This window comes from Phoxinus phoxinus, assembly GCF_949152265.1.
Source record: "Phoxinus phoxinus genome assembly, chromosome: 20".
Taxonomy (NCBI): domain Eukaryota; kingdom Metazoa; phylum Chordata; class Actinopteri; order Cypriniformes; family Leuciscidae; genus Phoxinus; species Phoxinus phoxinus.
The window spans coordinates 19,386,223-19,410,647 of record NC_136895.1 but is presented as its reverse complement, the minus strand read 5'-3'; the positions used below and the strand labels follow the sequence as shown (position 1 = coordinate 19,410,647).

The 24,425-nt window shown below is 37.2% G+C and overlaps 1 protein-coding gene across 1 annotated transcript in view; it reads right to left on the bottom strand.

Moving 5' to 3' along the window:
* Positions 1–6,018: 6,018 nt before the first annotated feature.
* cntnap5b (contactin associated protein family member 5b) overlaps positions 6,019–24,425 on the bottom strand; it is a 67,020-nt gene continuing 48,613 nt past the window's right edge. Inside the window, exons 11-24 of the mRNA XM_079593979.1 lie at positions 22,565–22,671; positions 22,155–22,274; positions 19,868–20,068; positions 16,893–17,049; positions 16,579–16,706; positions 15,840–16,010; positions 14,129–14,347; positions 13,734–13,973; positions 12,364–12,588; positions 11,431–11,564; positions 10,211–10,298; positions 9,798–10,001; positions 8,964–9,035; positions 6,019–8,616 (exon numbers count right to left, since the gene is read on the bottom strand). Coding sequence (XP_079450105.1) covers positions 8,414–8,616; positions 8,964–9,035; positions 9,798–10,001; positions 10,211–10,298; positions 11,431–11,564; positions 12,364–12,588; positions 13,734–13,973; positions 14,129–14,347; positions 15,840–16,010; positions 16,579–16,706; positions 16,893–17,049; positions 19,868–20,068; positions 22,155–22,274; positions 22,565–22,671 — 2,269 coding nt within the window. The 3' untranslated portion in view covers positions 6,019–8,413. The remainder of the gene's footprint in view (positions 8,617–8,963; positions 9,036–9,797; positions 10,002–10,210; positions 10,299–11,430; positions 11,565–12,363; positions 12,589–13,733; positions 13,974–14,128; positions 14,348–15,839; positions 16,011–16,578; positions 16,707–16,892; positions 17,050–19,867; positions 20,069–22,154; positions 22,275–22,564; positions 22,672–24,425) is intronic.

The window sequence follows — 24,425 nt, the reverse complement described above, 5'->3', positions numbered from 1 at the left end:
TTATGTTGCTAGCAGCATGCTAACAGCATGGCATTGCGTCGGCTGTGTACGATGTTGAAAATATGTACAAATAGCTAAATGCAGTGCAACTTGAAGTATTTGATTAAAGTACAGCTATTTGAAGCGAGTTTCGGACAAATGAGATTTCACTGTGGGCTAGTAACAACATGACAGGAAAACAAACTAACAGCCTGTTATGTTGCTTTAATTCGCTAGGCTAGGACATGGTGTTATATGTATTGAAGCTTGAAAATAACAAACAAAACATCATGCTTAAAAAGCTAGCTGAAATCACTGCTACTTTTGCATATGAACACATTCCGAACAGTTACACATTAGCATACATGGAAATGCTAAACTGTCATTATTACCCAGCAGTCACTCACCCCATTACCCACCTTGCTGCAAACATCACCATTTTTCACTCATTTCAGTAACATTATGATAAGTAAGCTAACCCAAATGCCATTTTTGTGTAAAGAGAAAACCTTTTTCTAGCTGCTGCGGTTAGAGATGCTATTAGCAGCATTGCATTAGCAACAAAATAAACATTCTAGAAAATGTGTTCTTTTGTGGTTCTGCGTAAACTACATAATTGAGAATCAAATGTAATGTTTCAGGAGGGGAGAAGATTATAAGCAGCTTATGTTTTCAGGTAAGAGTTTTGATCGAAATAAAAATCCATATTACATAATAAAGAGCCATGTTTCCTACAGAGGATCCTAAAAGTAACCCTCCATCTTATACAAATGAATAAGCCATACTATTTAATCAATATTATTTAGTCTTATTGCGCAATCAATAATATAATTACGTTGAAAGTCAAATTTTTTATTTTTTTTCAGAAGCATTCAAATCTGAATGAACCGAATCTTTTTTGTCGGCTAATTGTGGACAAATCTAAAAGCAAAGGAATTAATGAAAGATGCGTATCTCAAGGGAAGTTCAGTTCAAACAATAATAAGAGCAAGACTGTGCTTTAAATTGCAAAGAAATTCACAATAGACAAGTACAAATGCCAATCTGTGTGTATCAAATGAAAATCGATTTATAATCAAAATATAACAACTTGCACCACCCCTAAAACTATATTTTTTTTCTGATGACATCATCGAGTCCTCTTATTTTCAACCCCTCCCCTCAATCTGCCTGTCATATAGACTCTTCACTATCTGACTATCTTTTTTAACTTTTTTTTCTCCAACTGAATACAAGTGCCTTTTGTTCCCGAGTCTCTACCTAACTACACAAATCATGCCGATGATGCAAACGAACCATGGTTATTAGTCAAACACTAAATTGTGAAGGTGACCTGCAAGGACTAGAAGATGAGGGGGTGGAATCGAATTCTGCTTTAAACTAAGCAATTGAACCCTGGCACTGGAGACCACCTGCAAACAAGCGAACTGTGGGCGTCTATATGTTCCCACCTCGTCTACTCGTCATTACAGACTTGAATTATCAAAGTAGTTCCCACTTCAACAGCCATACGCCCACTAAGAGAGCCGTGCTGATAGATAGATAAAAGAGAAAGAAAAAGGAGAATGAGCAAAACTAAACATATTAAAATATTAATTTTGTCTGTTGGAAAGAGACGGGAAGTTAAAACGGGGACATGAATCCCGCCTTATCTTCCTGCACAACAGGGTGAAAAGGGAAATAAAAAGAGACCTCAATTTTTCTTCCCGTTAGTTGATACACTCAACCTTTTGTCCTACAACTTGTTAGATGGTTGCTTTTGACACCGTATCCCTTCCTGTCTGTCTTTCTGCATTAGGGACTCAGAATTACCTCGGTACATTCACCTGGACTTTATTTTCCCTGACACTCGGATAGCTGATACTCTCCTGAAAGTGCTGCCTGCATCGGATGCCGAATTCTTTTTCAAAAAGCTTTTAACCGATCTTGATTTATTTATTATTTTCTTTCAACATCAGCGTCTGAAGCGTTGTTGCATCGGTATGAAGAAACTGGAATACGACTGTCGTCCCAGGTTCAACTCCAAGAGATCATGTTCAATGGGATAGTAGTAGATTCTAGATCAGCACTTTTATTTCAAGAAAACCAATACATAAAGAGAATCGACATTACAGCTAAATTTGGCATGGGACTTTGGCAAATCATTTTCAAAGTTTTTGACCCAGGTAGTTGCGCAAATCTAGCCTGGTCCTACCAGACTCTCGTACATTTAATTTGTACAGAGAGTCTGGCCACTCTCCATTGACAAGCGTTAACTTCCTTGAAGGCGGGTACTCTGTTGAAGTTTAAAACTATTGGACCTGCCCAGAGCCACTCTGGATCTGCCATAACCAATCGCTAACGTTTGGTCGTGAGTCTCTTGACGTATGTCAACTCAAACTAGCGCACAACCTCAACGTCATCGTTCTCAGACACTCCCTCTGTTCGCTGATTGGACCGGTAAAAACCTCAGACGTAGTACTGAAGGAAAATTTAAATTGAGCGGAAGTACACGTAGGAGGGCGGAGCCAGGCTAGCGCAAATCAGTGTCGTCAAACATTTCATCAAAATATATTTTTGAACGTTTCTAATTTGGTTAATAAATACTTCGCTGTGGCAAGCAGGGCGGGGCCGAGAGCCGTGGGAACGGAATAAGTCTCAAGGAGGAGCTCCGGAAGGATAAAAGGAGTGCCGACAGTACAAGACGAGAGAGGACCAGGCCTGGGATTTATGTTGTTGTTTATATGCAGCAGTCATCTGTGAGGAGCAGCAGCTTAACTCTCGTTTTGTTGTTTGTTTATTTTATGAACATTCGCCGGGTTCCCGCCTCCTCCTTCCCTAAGCTTTAAACATGGTTACATTTGTTTTCAGTTACGACAATAATAAACATAATTCTTAAAAATTTGACACATGGCGACTGGTTTGGACAAGGTCCACCTCTCTTTAAGTAGCTCGAATTTTTTTAGAAAAACACTGAGAAAAACACATATAGGCCTATAGCAGTATTATTTGGTATGATTGGCTGTTTTATTCGCAATGTGCAATATTTCGCTTTCAATGACAACTACACAAATCAAAACTTGACTATCGTGACTAGTTAGGAGAAGGTGGATAGGTCCTTTTTTTAAATGGGATTGTTTAACAAAATGTTGAGGAATGCAGAAATCATAATTAGGTATGCCGTGCTAAAATGTCAATTGCTAACTTATCGTAAAAGTTTATTTGAGTCTTTGTCCTGCTATTCTTTAATATTGAGAACGATTTTTATAACTATATCGTTATAGTTTTCGTCCTTGGTGTGAACGGCCCTTTAAGTCTCTACTTCTGCCATGTCATGGCTGTAGCTCCTCCCACAGTGAAATCTCATTGGTCCAAAAGACCATATAGCTGTAATTTAAACCGCAAATATGTTCTGATTGGCTATGATTTTTGTCACGTCACATCATTTCACGTTTACCAAGGACAGATACATTATTTTAGGAATATTTCTCCCAAAAACAGTTATTTTGAACATTCACACCAATACAGTTGACCAGCGCCTGTTGAGCTACAAAACAAGCAGGATCAAAGTTCAGACAAAATGTAACTATAACTCACCCAGTGCAAAATAAACCCCATGTTTATCTTTATACAGTTCCAAAGCAACCATTTCTAACACTTGACACTTGCTTAATGAACGCAAACCCACAAGAACAAAACCCATTGTTTGTTCCTGTCAAGGCCGAGACAGATTCTCAATGCATGTCAAGATCTTTTCTAACATAACCATTACCAATAAACATTGTGGTTAGAAGAAAGCAAGACACAGAAATGTACCACATAAAGCTACAAAAATGTCTCTGTTTTTTATTATTAAATATACATTTATTTACAATACACTTGTATAATTCTAACCATATAAAACAAGCCTAAAATAAGTCAGTCATTAGTGTATATTATAGTCCATAACATAGTCAGTGATTCATGTTAATAAAAGATTTGGACACACTTTATATTAGGTGCCCTAACTATGTGCTTACATAGGGAAATAAGTACAATGTACTTATTGCGTTCATATTGTATTGCAAAACATTTTTACTACTATTGAGGTGGGACACTGTTAAGGTTTGGTGGTACAAGTAGGTTCACCAGTGTAGATGTAATTACAGAAATTAATTTGAGGTATTTTTAAAACATGCATGTACACAATAAGTGCATTGTATCAAATGATTCATTTAAATGTTAGTACATACTTAAAGACACCTAATATAAAGGGCACCAAAGATTTAAATGCACTTAGTTTAGGCAACTGACTGCAGTCTTTTTTTTTGTTTTTGTTCTAGGAATCCTAGCAGACCCGTGACATTCAGCAGAATGTCTTGTAACCAAGACTGTTCGGATAACAACATAAGATTTTTCCTCAGTGAAAGGTGTTATTTGTTAGTGCTTTCTGGTGTACCGGACGCTCTGGCTTGTTATGGAGGAAGAGAGCCGTGTGCATTACGTGACAGCAGCTTGGTGAATTCTGCGAATTTCAGCGAACATCTACAAAACAGCATTACACAACTGCCACGGCTACAAACACAATACTCTGGGTCCTTCGAAAACAGCTACTACTTCATATTCCTGCATTCGGTGGAAATTCACAAAGGCTAAGATATACTAACAGGTCACACCTTGTGGAAACTTACGTTTTTCAGATATCATTGGAGAAGGAACGAGTTGATGAACCTTATCAACAGTGGCTCATGAATATTAAGTAGGCGACAATGTTCACCCAATAGTACTAAATGATTTGATGAAAAGCAGGTAAATGGGCAAGATGTTCTAGATAATTTTTTATTTTTTTTATTTAGTCAATATTTCATCCAACTATAGCCTGTGATGTTCATGTGCAGTGTTGCTATTGTTAACTAAAACTGTTAAAAAGTTTTCGATAATTGAAACAAATGCAACATACTTTTTCGAAAAAAACACAAAGAAATGAAAATTGGAAATATTTCTATGGCAACTACCTGAAATAAGTTCACTGTAAAAAATTATATGATCAGCAAGTTATGACAACATATGTTTTTTCATTGCTTTAACTCAAAATAAGTTAAGCAGTCTTCAACTTTTTTTTATATAAGTTATACAATATTCAACTAATTTGTTAGGTCATTTTGACGTCATTTAAGTTGAAGTTGCGTACATATCCAAGTACATTGTACTTACAGAATAAAAGGCAGCAACTTTTTTTACAGTGTTCTAAACTGATTAAAACTGGAAAAAAATATAGGCCTATATATATATATAAATTACTAAAACAAATGAAAGCTGAAAATATGCTAATAAAAGTAAATTAATAAATACTATAATATGATAAATATTAAAATAAGCCAATATGCAAAAGGACTTTAACCAAATTTTCTATAATTTTGGGGGATTATATATATATTTTTCAATTTCAAGGCAAATCAAGCTATTAAAATGGCCTATAACAATTATTTCCCAAAAAGTCCCCTGCATTTTTAACTTCTGGATGTAGCCTACTGCGACCATTAAAAAAAAGTTCCCATTGTACTTCTAGTGATGTGCAGTGTAATTAAAAAAACCTACATCACATCTTAAACTTCCTTCGAGCTGCTAAAATGGCTCGGGAAGCCGTCCCGCTTCGCGTCCGTTTCGGAGGCATGAATATCTGAGATTGAGGATTCATTACCTCCATGAGACGCACTGAAATCTAATGAGAGGAACGGGCCAATCGTGGTACGACATTCCGGCTGGTGTTTATCCACGCTGAGATGGATTTAGCTGTAAATCGGACTCAGTTCTGAGCCCAGGGCTGTTTGAGAGAGGATCCATCATCTCTGTTCCATCGCGGGAGTGACATTTACATAGATCACGGCTAGATAAATATCTAGCATTACTGATTCTTTGTCCTGACGCCACTGAAAATGACAAATGAGGGGGTTGGGTGGGGCGATGATTAGATACCGCCTCGAAGCTTCGATCTGCTGCATTGTGGGTATTATCAGAGGAATCTGCACATCTTGACCCTTTCCTATACTATCCTGTTCAGAACATTTTCTTTTTTTTTTTATCATGTTGAGTCCGGGAACCAATTATATTTAGATTATATCTCAGAGCGGCGAGGAAGAAATCTTAATATGATCTAAGACATATTTTGAGGTTCATACGGGAAAGACCTGGCAACCTTTAAAAGGAAGTGAATGATATTTTGACTCCATTACTTGGTTCCTCTGGAATATAATGAAATAAAATCAGGTCCCACCAGTACAGAATGAATGCTCATATTCCCAGTCTAAGAGTTTACTGTGGACTGGTGTGATGCACTTCAGTGCGGAAACTTCTCCTCAGTGGATTCACAGGGAACATTTTGTTCCCAGAAAAGACATTGCGGTCACTTTTTAACAGCATATGAAAATTTACACAGGTAAATGTGAAAGAAAATGTACCTTCTCGGTTGTATGGGACATTGAGGGCTTATTTCAAGTTCTTCAGGGTTGGCTGAGAGTTTACAATGCAAAAATGTTACTGAGACCCAATGAACGTGATTTATGCAAGAAGAGCATCATTTCAACAACTTTTTTTTTTTTTTGGTTCTGGAACAACATGTTTTTCGACCAATCACTGACCTTAGATTTTAGGGGTCGTGTTAGGGCCTGGGACATCCTTATAGGGCGCATCAGACATGCACTTCCAACAAGAAAATCTGTAAGAGCATGTGATAGAGCGATAACACCAGAAACAGATGCCCCGTACGAATGAGTCCTAAACTATAAAGACAACATAAAATCTAAATTGACCCTATAACTTTCCTTAAAGACCCTATAAAAATCAAAATTGGAGTTCTGTGGCTTGTAAGATCACATATATTAGCTTTGAGGGTGTTTATATGCTAGCACACCTTTACTAAATAAATGCTTAGCACCTCTACGCATTTCACATTTCTTCATCTACTTTCAAAATAGAGCAAGACTGATCTTGGACTACACAGATTTGAGTCCAATAAAATCCATTAGACTGATATTTTCCCTCCCCCCAGATACCAACTAGCTACCATTGTTTAGCAAAATCAGTTGAAAATCATGATTTAGCCATGAAATAGTCAAAGCCTTTAGTTTACTGCATTAAGGACAAGCCCTTTGATACATCGTGCCTCAATTTCCTGTTTCAACAGGAAATAAGTCAGTGCAGGAAAGGGAACTGCGTCAAATCATTTCATGGGGTCTTTAAGGACTAGTCTAAATGGAAATTGACACCATGTATGCCTATTTTTTTTTAAAACAAAGTCACTGGTTTTATTGTGCACATATCAATATTTGTAATGTATTCCATATCTGATACCACTTCACTTTTCTGCTGATGTAACCCTAAGACCATGTGTGGCAGAAAAATATCGACCAATTTTTAAGCCTATTTTTCGCAATCCAATCAAATCTGGTTGAATAAAACAAAACACAACATCCCACTCTACATTATTTCTTTCTGAATATTCAGTTTCACTCTGAGATATATCACATAACCATAATGAAATGGTTCCTGGTCTTTTTGAATTTCGAATGAATCATTGGTTCAAATTACTCCAAATACAAAAAAAGAAGAAGAAATAACTTGCTCCGCTTCCTTTTTAGATGACATCAGCAATCCAGCTCCTCCAACCACCCGTAGTACCCACTTTTCACGAGGATACAAGGATACAAACAAGTCATTATTTCCTGCTCTTTCACTCTGAGATTCGTCACATGACTGTTAGGTTAAACGCATCGTGAATGCCATTTCAATTAGTCCTTAGGAAAGGAAACAAGAGTGAATGTAGAAACAGAGCAAAGGAAAGAGGAAGTGAAAAAGCCCCACTGGTAACATCACCCACTTTATTTGCATCACTACATTGTGCTCGCCCGTGGCTGAACAAGACCATTCGTGCCGGATTAGTACAGCACCAGAGCCGTTTGATTGGTCACGGTCCACAGAATGGAGACCGTCGAGTGTTTGTTTTTCTGCCAGAGTGATTCGCATGTGTGCGCACACAAACGATTCTGTAATCTCTTTGTTGTCTGGTTAAATAATTAGCCCTGAAAGCAAAAGAGTCGCTTCAAACGTTTGATTCTCCATTCTCTGCGAAGGGCTGAAGGCCATGTTTGGGAACGGCTTCAGAGCTTTGAAGCCACCTGATCTTCTAACTCTTGGGAACATTTTGTCTAAAACTGCAGCAAAGAACCACCGGTACGAACCCGGTCTGTTAAAATCCGCCACGCTGCTTGCGCACCACTATAATTCAACGTATCAGTGTTGTGAACTTTCTGTTCCCTGAATCCTGGATGCTAAAGGACAGTGGTTGGGAGAGTGAAGGGCACTGGCTGTGTCCACGAGGCTCAGCTGACTTCCTGTCCCCAATCCCTGTCCACTGAGTTGGCGCACAACACAGGGTCACAGCGACTCAGCGGGGGTCACGAGTTTCGTATGCCACAGGTCAGATGAAGTACTCTTTCCTGCTGTCTCTCATGGCACTGTGTAGGTCCAACTCAGCCCGGTATCGGAGTTCTGGCCTGGGCTGGTGATCTTTCTCCTTGACGGTGGCCAGCTGCCGGGTGCGTTCGTGTCGATGGCGGTACAGGAAACGGGTCATCACGGCCACAGCGCAGAGGGTAATGAGCACTACTGCTGCTATTAAACCTACGAGAGACAGAATAAGTAAGTGGGGCTTGTGCCGATGCAATCGCAGACAGTTAACTTTTTCCGTTAGTCCGAAATCCCATGGGCAAAATCCAGTCATTTCAAAAGGAATGCATGATTCAGGGTTTAGCGTGATTTGGCCCGTGTTCAAGTTCTGCGCTTTGGACAATGGACCTTTTTTTGCACGTGAAAATTGTCCTAATGTGACTACACCTTTTGTGTCAACTTTTGCACCTCCAAGATACCTTACCGAAAGTTGTCATGATATAATTCTGTGAATATTCGTAAAAGGTTTGATTTCATTGCAAATTTGCTTTTAAAAAATGAAGCGGAAAAGTAGCACATACCTCCAATTACCGCAGAATCATTTTGGGTAGTGTTCGGAAGTTTCTTCCCTCTACTTCCTGTATCTGCGTGCTCTGTGAATAAAATGAGAAAATACATTAAATTGTACCTTCAATTCGAACGTTGACTTTATACCAACCTGACAATGTTGGCAGGTTTGTTGGTTTGACTGTTGTTTGTTGTTTTAACGTCATACCAGCCACCTTGGCTATTTTCATGGCGAGTAACAAGTTGAAATATAATAATAGAGCCATTATATGGAAGCTTGTTTCGGCCATTGAATTAAATAAAAGATAATTGCGACTTTTTTTCCACAACTGCGAGTTTATATCTCACAATTCTGACTTTATAACTAACAATTGCGAGATTATATTCCGCAGTTACAACTTTATAACTCGCAATTGCGAGTTTATATCACACAATTCTGACTGTATAACTAACAATTGAGAGATCATATACCGTAATTCTGACAATTGTGAGTTTATCCCACAATTCTGACTTCATTTCTCAAAAAAGTCAGCTCACAATTCTGACATAACAGAACATAACAGAACATAACTATGCTTCAATTAAATAAAATCTCCTTAATATATAAGGATACTCTGGTATGACGAGCACAGCAATGGATCTTTATTTGATATTCAATTTCACTTAACTTGTGTGTGATTCTAGAATGTCCTATTCAACTGTTTACATATGATCTGGTACCACGATTATTGTAAATGAAAATGTGACTTTCACCTCACAGTAGGGTTCATTTCTTACAATTTGTTGTCCGTAACCTGATCCCATTAATTTGTTTTTAAACGTAAGATACTAATGGTAGCTTTACCAACCTGACAAAGATCTGGATGAAGACTTATCCGCCAGCTCTCCGCAATTTGACTCTACCAGGTTACCAAGAACGCTAACCAACGAGCTGGCTCGATTCAATATGGCCGCCTTGAGAGGAGCCAAATGGTTGAACTGAACCGAAGACAGACAACCAATGAAACCTTTCGATCCTGCCTGGAGAACCTCCTCGTCTACACCAGCTCGACCTGAGAACGATAATGAGACGGTACCTGAACTGTGATCGGTGGACAGGAGGTTCTTTGATATTTGTCCCATCAACCAGCAAAAATAGTGCCAAGCGAAAGATTCTTGCCCATCAAACTATCTCAAGTTGGCTTGGTGTGGTGAATTAGTCAGTTAAGCAGTAGCCCCACACCCACAGCTTTAATCTTGGGAGTTTAATTAAACCGCCTACCTGTGACTTTCCCCAATGTCAAAGACCTTATCGTGATCAACTCTTTGTCCGTGGAGAGGCTGTATTTCAGATTGGTATCTTTATTAATCTAAGAAGGAGAAGGATACAGAGAGAAAACCAGAGAAAAAGAGAGAGATGCTGCGTGACATTCATAAGATTCCACAAATACTTAGATATTTTATTGGTGTGAGAGAAAAGATGTGTGTTAATCTGCAACACTGTGTGAAGAATACTGATAAGTGATAACACCCTTGAATTTAAGCACTGCTCATAAATTCTGTGCTACCAGGGTGGATACAAAACTTCAATGTATCATCAGCCAACTCAGACTAAAAACAAATCTGATCTAAATCAATTGAGAGGAATGTGATTAATTATGCTACAACTCTCCCAAAGCAATATCGGCACTCAATCTTGAAAAACGGGTGGAACACAATGTCATTGTAAACTGTGTAAAACCATTCTTATGAAAAATCAAACTTGTGTTATTTATTTTGTAAAACTATTCAAGCGTAAATCGATTGTGTTTTCTTTAAAAACTAATTTTTGTAAATTGTTGCACAATGCAAAACACCTTTATTCAATTGTTGCAAATTGTTCGTAAAACCAATTTTACATAAATGTGACCTAGACATAAAAATGTTGGTGCAAAATGTTACTAAATACATTATGCAGAGTTGCAAAACACGGATTGCACGAACTTGCTTGTAAAACCATTCCTGTGTAATTTGTCGCACATAATTTAAGTTAAATCTTTGTGCAAATTTTGAACAAAATTTACGTAAATTGTTGCATTGTGCAATTTCTCATAAAATTAAGTAAATTAAGTAAATTGTTGCATGACTGCAACCTACTGTTCATCTTTAATTCAATTTCAGTGTAAATTGTTCAGAAAAGTCTTTAGTACATTTTTGCATGAAGGCGTCCCGCATCTTTAATTGAATTTGTGCAATTTTTGGGTAAAACCATACTTGCGTAAATTGGTGCATGAATGCGACGCATACATTTAAATTGAATTTGTGAACATTTAAACCATTTTTATCTACAATGTCTTGTTTTTGTTTTTGCATTTTTCATGAATGAGGACCAACAATTTAATAATATATTGTTGACATAACTGCAAATATTCATTATACAAGTTAGTAGGTTCCACAAAACATACTATGGTGCCAATTTCTTATGAAATGTATTTTGTTGTTTGAAACATAGGCATCACCCACCTGGACGTACATGTCCCTTCCCTCTCTATGGATCTGGACTCTGTGGAGCTCTCCGTTAGCCAAATTAAAAGACGTCGGGGTAAAGATGTCAGGCTTTTTCTCTCTGTTCAACCGATACCAAATCTGCAAACTCCCTGTGGGATGCCAATGAGACGCGAGAAAGGCAGGCAATTTGAGACATAAGTGAGACAGAATCAAGTCAGCACACCACACTTTGAATGGCTCATTTCCTTCCCCACTGATGAGGGTAATTGCTAGCTTGACCGCTGTTTTGAAATATGAGAAACACAGAAAAAGATGCTCCTCTCCAATCATCACCATCGTTGTAATAATCATCTAGCGTTTGAAGGTAATCAAAAAACAGCTTTGATTGGCTGATACAACACTGTGATTGTAACAGCCGTAACAGGACAACATAAAATAGAAAAATATCATATACAATGTGATGAGAACGCAAAAACATCCCCAAAAAAATAAGTTATATAAATTCCTATATATATCATGTACATTATACATCAAAGTAATGGCAATATCATAGTAATAGACAATATTAAAGGTGCTCTGAGCGATGTTGGGTGACGTCACTTCTTGTTGACGTTCGAAGTGTTGTCAAACAAAATGGAGGCTAGCTAGACCCTCCCTCCTCCTCATCCGCGCACTAACCCCCCAAACCCCACCCCCAAATCCTTCTTGTCGGTTATTGGCTGGAACGCTGTTTGTTATGTTTCGTGGTGCGGGTTGGCCCAGTTTGTTTTTGTTGCCGTTTGTGGAGCCTGGGGTGTCTACAAAGACTGTTTTTTTTTACAGTGTGTTCAGGGGACAGGCAGCTAGCGGATAGTGAGGAGATGTTTGCTGTATGAGACCAAAACAATGTTGCCCAAAAAAATGCGTGACATCGCTTAGAGCACCTTTTAAGTAATATTATGTTAGTACCATTGTGAGCCAAAATAATGGCCATGTACTGTTGATGATAGGTGTTGACTGTCAGAAGCATGGCGGGCGTTTGAGTCGTGAGGAATCTGAAAGCGATGCTCTCTCGTGAATTGCTGCTTTGCGCGAAGATAGCCGAGGACTGGCGGCTATGGTTGCGCATCACGGAAAACGGTTCCTGGAAGGTGTAGGTCACCGAAGACCCGCTTTCAAAAGACACGGAAACTTCTGGAAAGAAAGAAAACACACAAAAAAAACTTGAAAACATTGGCGCAAACGCTTGTGGCCAGATCCTAGACGGTGATTGGCCGTGTTTTTGTTTCCCTATCAGCATATTAACGCGCCGTCGAACACCAAGGACACAGTGCTGAATGGACAGAGTGGAAAATACAGAGGAAATGAACCATTTAACTCTAAATGAATGCAAAATTATGCTTGGACTGCAACCGACCCCTGGGCATCTCACGGTGTTCATTTACTCATAATATTATCAGAATAGAAACAGCATCCCTCTGGAGTCCAATAAAGAAAATGCAAAGCCAAGAAAGTCTCATTCACAGAGAGCTGAATGGCTCGGCTGTCTGACATATCAGAGGATCAAATGTGATAAAGGCTGTATTGACAGCAGAAAGGTTTAGCATTGAGCGTGATGGGCAGGGAGGGTCCGCCGGGATTGGTCAGGTTGCAGCCCTTTGAGCGAAATTCATCCAAACAACTACGGTTCACGGTCATGGACGCAAGCCACATCGGAACAGCGAGACTGACAGAGAATAGCAGCACTGCACTGAATATCTCATGTTTTATCCTGCTCAGCTTTGATCAGGTGCAATCTGTGGGCACAGCGCCGTCTTCAGAAATCAAGGTTACCGAGCGAGTAGAGAAGCGAGGAGGATACCAAAGTTAAAACGAACTGTTTTTGATGACAAACTGTTCCCTTGAACAGCAAAACTATCGAGATTGTGCACGACGAAATTAAACGGGAAGCATTGTTAATGCTAGTACAAAAAAAATTAAGCTCTGTAGGCGCCAAAACTAAAGATTATGCGCATCATTATCATTAGTACAACAAAATTAAGCACAAAAAATGTATCTTTTTGGGAGGGTAGTTTTGCTAAACTAGCCCGTGGCCTCATAAACTGGCTAAAAACGTGTTACTTTTCATCAGAATATGTAACCTGTGTACAGTCGACATCCACAATAAAAAAATCTTTATAAATTATCTCCAAACAAAATTCTTTAATTGAAAGTCGACGCCTAAATAAAATCCCATTGGTATTTTACGACATTGTGGTGGTGGTCATGTGCGGGATTTTGGACCAATGTTAGTGACCGACACAAAAAGTCAAAATATTCGTAAACAAAAAATAACGTACCTTTCTTGCAGCTGGGTCCTCCGTAGGCAGAGTGTGTGCAGTCACAAACATAGCCGCTGCTTTTCTCGATGCATTTCCCCCTGTTGTGACACAAGCTGTTTTGGCTGCTGCAGTGACCCGGGCAGCCCGAACTGACCCCAGGGGTCATTTTAGCCCGTTCTTCAAGGTCGAGCGTCATGCCGTTAATATTTAATGACCTGATGCACCCTAAAAATCCTCTCTGCCTCGATGCCGTGCCTCCTGTGGAATACAGACACAAGTTTTGTCGTTTTAAGTTTCCGATGCACAAGCAAAAAAACAGATAATTTAAATTTGCATTTAAACCCTATTAACAACATCTGTGTTGTGGCACAGGGATATTATTCTCTTGCTGTCACTCATGGCTGTGTGCCTACCAATAAACAGCTGGCTGTTGAGCTGAAGGTGTGTGTGGCCTTCGGATGGGGCGTCCAGGAAGCGCAGGGGCAGCTGGTCCACCTGCAGCGACGCCTCCTTCACGTTCCTCTCCGCTCGGACGTAATGCCACTGCTTGTCGTTCAGCGGCACGTGAGACTTCACCGTCAGAACCACCGGGCCGTTGCCCACATCAAACGTGAAGGTCACGACAGAAGGGGCTGCGGGCGAGAAGAACAGACAAATCACTTCATAATGCTGACAGGAGTTTGTGGAAATTATTTATTAGTTACTGATTGCAGGTCATTTAATATTCAGTTTTATATTTAATCTTAAGTAGCAAAAAATGTGTATGTTAGAGTTTGATTCATTTTATGTACGACTCAAATTTAATGACCCAATTCAAATATTCAGATGCTTTATTATTATTATATGTAGGTAAATATTGCAGTTTTTTCTTTGATAATAAAAAATAATTTTGGGTGCATTCAATTAGTACACACACACACACACACACACAAACACACACACACACACACTGTATATATATATATATATATATATATATATATATATATATATATATATATATATATATATATATATATATATATATAATTTATATTTTATATAATATAAACACATAATAAATAATAATTAAATATTAAAATATTAAACTTTGTATTTAAATTATAAAATATAATAAATATAAAGGACAAAATACATATAATATTACAAATATTTATATACATTTTAAATACATTACTAAAAAATATAATTAATTATTTTGTTCATTTAAATTAAATGATTATGTATTGATAAAGAATTTGTATTAATGTTTAAACAATTATCAATTTGAAAAATAAATTAAAATGACATTACATAAAACTGTATATATTTAATAAAATATTACAAATATAAAAATATTACATAATATTAAAACGATTTAAATTCATTTTAAATAAATTACTAAAAATAGAATAATTTAATTATTTTGTTTATTTAAATTCAATGATTATTTATTGATATGATTAAGAATATTTATTAAATATTTAAACAATTATAAATGTTTCTTTTATATAAACAGTATATGTGTGTGTGTGTGTGTGTGTGTGTGTGTGTGTGTGTGTGATATATATACAGTATAGTAAATTATTGTCAAGGCAGTCAAGGTCCAGCGGGACATGCAACACCGCCCTGAAACAGGAAGTTGGGCCGACCGTTTAAATTTTCACGTTTAAAATATTGTAATTACCTCTTTTACATGCAAGCAATGTATTCTGAAAACTCTTAGTGGAGAAAAAATATCCCTAATACTTATGGGAAAATATCTAAAAAAGGCGACGGCGGGCAATATGATGAAGATGAACAGCCTCAGTGAACTGTGTACAGTAATTACACAGCTGATGGTTTCAGTGGCAGCGGAACACAGCGCCACAGTTCAGTAAAACTGCTCTTTCCACTGAAATTGTCTACGTCCTCTCCTCTTTGCTGCAAATACTAATGACATGGCATGAATACGAGCGAGTTTTGCCATTTTATCTCCATATTTGTGTTGCTGAAGCATTAGCGAGACGGGTGAAACTCGCAAAACCTGTCAGGGAACATGTTCAGGTCATATTTCATCCTCTATTGCTGATCTTTTGACATTTTTCTGATCTTTATTTGAAAAATTAATTTGATCACTCCAGCTATCAATATAAAGGGACTCACCGCTGAGCTCCACTCTAATGAAGTCTTTTGTGCCCAGATTTTCCAGGAAGACTCCGGAGGGAGCCGTGGTTTTGAAATAGAGCGAGATGTCGACGCTGAGCTCGGCCTGAAGCGTGGGGAAGTGCAGGTAGGACGACTCCTGGTAGAAGGAGGCGGCGTTCCACAGAAACCCTGAGGTCAGAGGAGACCGATTATATCGTTTTTATACAAATACTCTTTTCGGATGAGGAGTGAAATGATAAATATGCACTGCCGTTCCAAAACTTTTGACCGTTTTTGATGTTTTTAAAAGAAGTCTCTTCTGCTCACCAAGGCTGCATTTATTTGATTAAAAAACAAAACAAAACAAAAAACAGTAATATTACATTACTGTAATAAACATTTCTTATTATTATCAATTTCTGAAGGATCATGTGACACTGAATGATGCTGAAAATTCAGCTTTGATCACAGGAATAAATGACACTTTACTATATATTACTATATTACTATATATACTTAGAAAACAGCTGTTTTAAATTATAATAATCTCACAATATTATTATTATTATTATTTTTCCAAATAAATGCAGCCTTGGTGAGCCGAAGAGACTACAAAGAGTATAGATAAAAAACTTTTGAATGGCAGTGTTATAATATTTGTCTCATATCAAATAGCATATGGTGCCCATCAGATATTTAGCGAAATAAAACTTGTATACTGTGATGAAGCTTGATATTTGCTGTATGCCTTACGTACTGTCCCCGTAGCAGTGGAGAGATCCCACTCTGTATATCGCTTCTGACCCGGTTCGGTTTGTGTCTCCGACCAAGATCTCGGTCACAGGTAAGTGCTCTTTGTAGGACAAAACTCCAGTGTCATTCTCCCTGTTCACAAGCAAACAATAGCTGTGTTCACATGGCTGCCCTCAGCATCTACGGGTATTGATATTGTACATGTGGTGAGAAGATATTCAACAGATCACAAACAAAACAACTGAGATTTGAATGCGAAAGATCACTAGTGTAGCAGACAAACAACGCAGGCAAACGGATTAGACGCGAGGCTTGTACCATGAGTTGCGGTCAGCATCACAGTTGCAGAAGTGGTTCATATCGATGCAGTTCTCATCCAGGCTGCAGACGCATTGCTGCACCCCGGGGAGGAATCCACCCCAGTACGTCCTTCTCTCTCCCGCCCGGTCCAGCCACCAGGACAAGGGCGTCCCATCTGGAGCAAACAGCACAACATATTTCTTCATTTTGACAATGACTCTGACATCTACCACCGCTTGATAACTAACAACGCCTTAGGGATGTGCCAATATAGATATTCAATACCGGCAGTCAATAAGTAGTTTTGTGTTGTAGCTGATGAACAGTATAATAAAACACTATTATATATGTATACCGTTGTGCATGCTGTTATTATTTTAAGGATTAGTTTACCCCAAAATGTTTCATTATTTATTTACGCACCCTTACTGTACATGTTTCAAGTGAAATCAGGAGTGGAAATGTGACAATGTACAGTATAAATATATGTTTAATATAAAAATATTTTACAAATATTATATATATATATAATTAGTAGTTTTAACAGAAAGTCACTATAACGTTGCATTTATCAAATATAGTAAAAAATCACAATTTTTTTATTATTTTTGTTTTTTTTGCATTTGTCAAATATAGTCACTTCAAAAATATGAAATAAATACATAAACACAAATGTTATTTTAAAAAGAGGTTTATACATGAATGACAAATGGCAATAATAATACTATATACTGTATATAATGTTTATGCTTATGCTATTATTTCTATTTAAACATTAAATAAATACATATTTTAGTTTCATACATGAATTTGACAAATGCCAATCAAAAATAAATAAATAAATAATAATAACAAGGCATATAGTTTATGCTAATGCTATATACATTTAAAGAGAGGTTTATATATGAATTTGACAAATGCCAATAATAATAATTATCCATATATAATTTGTATGCTTTATTTAAAAAAATAAATGGTAAGCCTTTACAATAAGGTTTTGTTAGTTAACGAACCTCAGCTAACATGAAACAATGAACGGTTAACAGATAATAATACATTCTGTAATAAATTAATTGTACATTGTTTGTTAATGTTAGTTACTCCATTAACTAATGTTAACTGTAATGGAACCTTATTGTAAAGTGTTACCTAGTAAATGACTAAATAAACAAACAAACAAAAATTGTTTTGTTTACACATTAATTTGACAAATGTCAAAAACGTTTTTGCTGACAATTACACGCAGGTAAGAGCTTGACACACTGTTCCTCTCAAGTTAACATATGTGAAAAAAGACTAGTCAATGGAGATATTCCCACCAGATCCAGCGACCATTATTCCACACATTTAGTCTTTATACCCAATATCCCCCAGGGAAAATCAGGCCAATCCTTGTGACTTTGCTCTACAGGCACCAGAGCGCAAGAACGGGGACCCAACTTCAGATCTCATTATGCAAATATCCCTGTGCCCGGCACAAACTGATGAACAATTTCAAGGACCGGCTAGTTTATAAATGTCGCCATTTCCCATCAATTAATATTGAAAATTAGATTGGGGTCAAGTCAGATTATAGATCTGAACAAACTCCACTTCGGGTAAATCATCCAATGAGCTGAGACGTTTAATCAAAGAAAAAAGGACTTGGAAAAGATGAACTGATAGGATAGTGAACACTGATGAGTGACTGCTTGACATTAAAGGCAGAGTAGGCGATTTGTTCCAGAAGTTGTTATGTTGTTATGCTGCTTGAAAGTCTCTTCACATCCTGATAGCAATAACTTAAGTTAAGTGTATCTAAATGTATTTATATATATATATATATAGTATTTATATTTATATATATATTTATATACTTTATATATATATCGTCTGTGGAAGGCTTAGGTCCATAAAATCTATGCCCAATCATACGATGTTCTACCTGGCTGTCAACGTATGTATTTCCATATCTCCACGCGCCTGCTCGCGCAGACATCACACGTCATCACCATGTTTCATGCTATTCAGAATTAGACAGACGACAGTCACTGAGCACCGCAAACGAAACAGCAGCCACCTTTTACAGTTTCTCCTAAACCAAAACAACGAGTTTATGCTGCGTTCACACCATAACTACTGTGATTTAGAACAGAATGGCAACCCGTGACGTTATACTTGGAGCGGTTCATGACTCGAATTTATGCATTTCAATGGCAACACCATCAACACCAAAATTAATCTGCAGCAGTCAGGTGGTACAGGTCAGTGCTTTTTATGTTGTTTACGTTCATTGTTATTGTAATGTTTTGAATAATGCTTTGAGATATGAGGTAGTTTAACGCCGTCTCTCGTCTTGTGACTCTTTGCAAACTCTGGTGTGCTGCGTTCATGTGTTTTGGAGGTTGAGTGGCTTTGTAGACGCTCTGAAGGGAGGGTGGGATCTTATGTTTTCAAAGCTAACTCGCTATTGCTATTAGCTCAGAAAATTGCCTACCCAACCTTTAAGCAATGATCAGTTATATATGATCAGGGTTATTCTTGTTAACTAAAATAAAAAATATTTAAAACATGTTTGTTAACTGAAACAAAGCTGAAATGCTGTAATATTAGTGCTGGGCAACGATTAATCGCATCCAAAATAAAAGTTTGTGTATACATAATATATGAGTGTGTACTGACTACAATTATTTTCAATATATAAACACACATATGAATGTACATATTTAATAAATATTTGCATGTATATACGGTATATTTTATATATATATATATATATATATATATATATATATATATATATAACACATTTTTCTTAAATACATACATGCATGTCTGTTTTTTTATATATACAAAATAATTATAGAGTACACAATCATATATTATGTAAACACAAACTTTTTTTATTTTGGATGCGATTAATTGCGATTAATCGCTGCCCCAGCGCTATAAAAATATTAGATGGAAAACCTTAAGTTGAAGCACACAAACAGCAGAAGTTGTTCAATACTCACCCCATGTGTTGAAGAGGCGGGACTTCCTGCAGAGATAAACAACTTCCTGTTGGCACTGTTCAGACCTGCCCACAAGAGTCCGCAGCTGTTCCAGAGACGCGCTGTAGTTGAACTTCATCACGTGGGGCTTTTGAAGGGACGACCCTTGAACTCTCACTATATCAGTGCTGTTGTGATTCACCACCGTCCAAACCTTATCATCTGGAAAACACAGATGGATACACACAAGACCTTTAGACATGAAAAGTGGTTCGAATCATCAATTCAAGTCATCACTAACAGAAAGTACTATTTTTAGTCAGCATATACTGCAGTATGTAGTAAGTAGCGCCATTCAATTCCCAACATAGTCCGTTTTATCTTTACTGTCAAATTCAATCCTTTACTAAACTGAACCCGCAGCACGTTATACCTCCTCGATTCATTAAGTCACAAGAGCGAGCTGTAATCTAGATAATAGCGTACACAAACCGTAAAAAGAAAGAGCACGGCTTCAATTAGCTTTCAAAATAAAGCCGCGTAGCAAGTCTCTTCCAGCCCAGAGTTAAGGCCAATCTTCGCTACACCCCTGACGTCAGCTTTCATTTATCCAGCAAACACCTCAGCGGGGTGGGGGTTGTGTTTACCCAGCCAGCAGGCACTTAAGTCTGCATGTGCCAAGCGTACAGTCATTTACATTTCATGCGGCATTTCTAATTGAGGTTGGCCAAAGTCAATGGCACTTTATTCTAGTGGATCCCGAGCCAGCGCATGTGTGGAGGAGAGCAATGCTTTATCACAATTCTGCAGGAGATGAGTAATATTTCACAGAACAAGCAGCTTGTATAACGGTCCAGCAAAACGGACCGATACACGGTTTCCCCCGGACAGACCCGTGGTTCGGCACCCTGGGACACAGACAGCCCTGGCAAACAATGCAGCATCCATCAGCGATTGGACAAGTTCAAGCTCTGATTAATGACTCCGCCTTCGTGTGGATTCAGACAGATTTCCCCTAGCCGAAAACTGCCTTCAACAGTTCGACATCTCTGTACCTTCAAAAACTCTGAACACAACCCCACGATTATCTGAAAAAATGATGTCGGCAAACACTTTTATGGAAGCTTTTTGACTGGGACATGGCGGCTGAAGATTAAATTCACCCTTGAGAGATATGTGTTGTTATTTATGTAGCCTACATTAATGTTAACTTTGTTCAGTATTGGTCAATTATAGTTTTGGTATTTGGTAAAACTTTACAATAAGGTTCTATGTGTTAACTTTAGTTAATGCAATCAACAATCTTTTAACTTAATTAACTTAATCAAGAAATTCTTTAAATATTAATTTCGACATAAGCTAATATATTTTTAACATTTCAAGTTATATTATAGTGTTTTATATATATATATATATATATATATATATATATATATATATATATATATATATATATATATATATATCTCTTTAAAAGTGTGGGGTTAGTCAGATTAAAAAGTAAGAAATGTATCGGTTTATTTATACATTTATTATGTTGTAAAATGTTACATTATGTGAATTTACATTTATAATGTTATTTTACACAAAAATATCAAGCAGCAAAATTGTTTTCTACATTGATAATAATAATAAATGTTTCTCCAAAATCAGCATATTAGAATGATTTCTTAAGGATCATGTGACACTCATGACTGGAGTAATAATGCTGAAAATGTAGCTTTACATCACAGGAATAAATTACATTTTTATATTTTCAGAGTTACTTTAAATAGTAATAATATTTCACAATATTACAGTTTTTACTGCATTTTTGATCAAATAAACTCAGTCTTGGTGAGCATAAGAGACTTCTTTCAAAAACATTAAAACATTTATCCGACCCCAGCAGTGTACATTAACAATTATGAACATTAACATTAATGAATTGTAAACAAACATTAATTTAACAGTAAATAATAGCACTTACTGTAGATTAACAAATATTGTACAATTAGTGGTCATTGTTGGTTCATAATACCTAAAGTGCAGTACATAAACTAATAAATACATTAATGTTAGCGAATTGAACCTTATTGTAAAGTGTCACTAAATATTCAGTGTTTAAAACAAAACAAAAAGTTCTAGAAAATACGAAATGGTCTTAGACACAGAATGCCAAGCCAGAACTTAGCTGTAAATGTGTTTTTTTTCTAACATATACAACATAAAACATTGCATATACAGTACACTATGTATGCATCTCTATTTTTATCCCACACTTGCAGTATTCATGTTAACACATGTTTTTATCCCACCAAGGTCTCACCGGTTATGTTGCAGTAGACGACTGTGGATTTAAGCGGTCCGCTTCCATCAGGATCGATTGAGAAAAAGCCTGAGGCACTTCCTGTGAGCCGGTGGGCCTCGCAGGAGGGTTCAAAGATGGCTGACCAGAAAACAGCAACAAAAACATCAAGTCAGTTCATTTTGAGCTTCATCAATGAAGAAAAATTGTTCATTCAGCATTGTAGAGATACATGTTTGTTTGCTTTGCGTTTGTAAGCAGTATTACTAAATTCAAAAGAACAGAAAAAAAAGACTTCAATCAAACTTCAATCAATCCCAAAACCTGAGAGAGTTGAACGAGTTTGTAGCTACTTTCTCAAAAACAAACAAAGAGTTCAATGAACTAGCTGTTTTTGTTTGTTTTAATCGTTATCGTTCTTGTCGACTCACAGTTATGACAGGTGGCTCCCGTGTACCCAGTTCCCGAGCAGTCACAGAAGAATGTGTTCCAGGACTGAGAGCATTCCCCATCGTGCTCGCAATAGTTAGGAAGACATCTGCAAGACAAATACGATTTCTGATCAAACTTTAACAGTACTTACTGTACGGCACGGTGAAAAAACAAAACATAATCAAATTATACAAATCACCCAAATGACACACTGCGACATACGGTACAATACCAAGCGGTAATGAATTTTGTACTCGGAGGGATTTAAGGACGTGGCATCAATCAATAACCACAAGTGACTATTTAGGAAATAGATGAGCGAGGCTGAAAGCTCACGAAGGATGCATCAATTTTGCGACAGACTGAACGCGCACTCAAGGATGAGGCTGTGGACAAGTGATGAAAGATTGTGAATGTGATGAAGTTAAATCTGAAGCCAAGAACCAAACTCGCTCTTGCTGTCTCTGTTGGGATGAGTCTTATTGTCAAATAGGTACAAGCAATATATCGACTTTAAGCGACTCTTGAAATGATCAACAAGTTTTTATCGTGCATGCAACATCCTGTGTTTTAATTGCATATGAGATAAAGGGTATTTATTGTTTGATCCCGTTCTCGTCAGCAGGTAAAAGAAGAAAAACGACCTAAACATGATGCATTATTCATAAAAGTCACTTAATGGTGCACTAATGACAAACTAATAACTTCAGAAAGGAAATTTTGCTGAAATTGAATTTCCAAAAGACAATAACACACAAGCGATTTAATGCAAATCATATGCTAAATACCTGGATGTAAAAATGCTAATTAAAACGGTAACATGACTGAACTCCCTTGTTAAAATATAATTCAACAAAACCACCAGGGTATATATTTAGCGCTAAAATTACGATCTCTTCTGAAGCACTGCTTTGCCAGAGAAACAATAAAGACTATTGAATCTGAAAGCTGTGTTAATGTTCTAACAGTTTCTGTCACTAAAAGAAAATTGAATAATTGAATACTCTAATCAAATGCTGTACAAAATATTAATACCTGCAGAGGTGAGGAAAAAGAACTTTAAAGAATCTAACGATGCTTGATTGCTACTTTGATTAATTTAGAGTACAGAGAGAGAACAAAAGATCAGGATAATGAGGAGAAGAAGAAGAAAACACAGCTGTCAGCCTCCATTGTGGCTGAAATAACTCATATCCATGTAGCGTGTGATGAGGAAAGGGAGGAGAGAAATGACAACCGTCTCGCCTCATAGGCCGCAGGATTGCGGCCGTGTCTGAAACTCAGCAGAGGTCGATTCTAAACCAGCGTGAGCTGATCTCAGCACTAACGGATGAACAATGAAGGATGAAACCAGACTGAAGTTGAACTCCAAAATATGTTGGAATAGTGTATTTTTATTTTTATCTATTGCCTTTTTAAAAAGTGGGCGTTCCATACCAGTCCGGGAAGTGGAATATAAATGTGACCCTCAAGGGAATCTTGACGTCTTTCCAACTCTATCATTATTTTATGTCTTTGCTGCAACTTAATTCAATTAAGTTAACCTCCATTAAATTAAATTAACTAATTGACAGGAACGCTGTATTACCTACAACAGTAGCCCAAAAAAATGAAACATCTTGTTTCAGAGACAACAGAGGCATACCACTAAAAAAGACATTAAAACATTTAAAATAAACCAAATGAACCGTGCACATTAAGTGTCATGAGGGAGGGAGTAAAGGAATAACAACCGTCTCGCCGCACTGGCTGCAAGATTGCGAACGTCTCTGAAACACAACAGAGGTCGATCTACATCGGTGCCGGCTGATCTCAGCGCTAACTGACGAACAATGCAGGATGAAACCTGACTGTTAAACC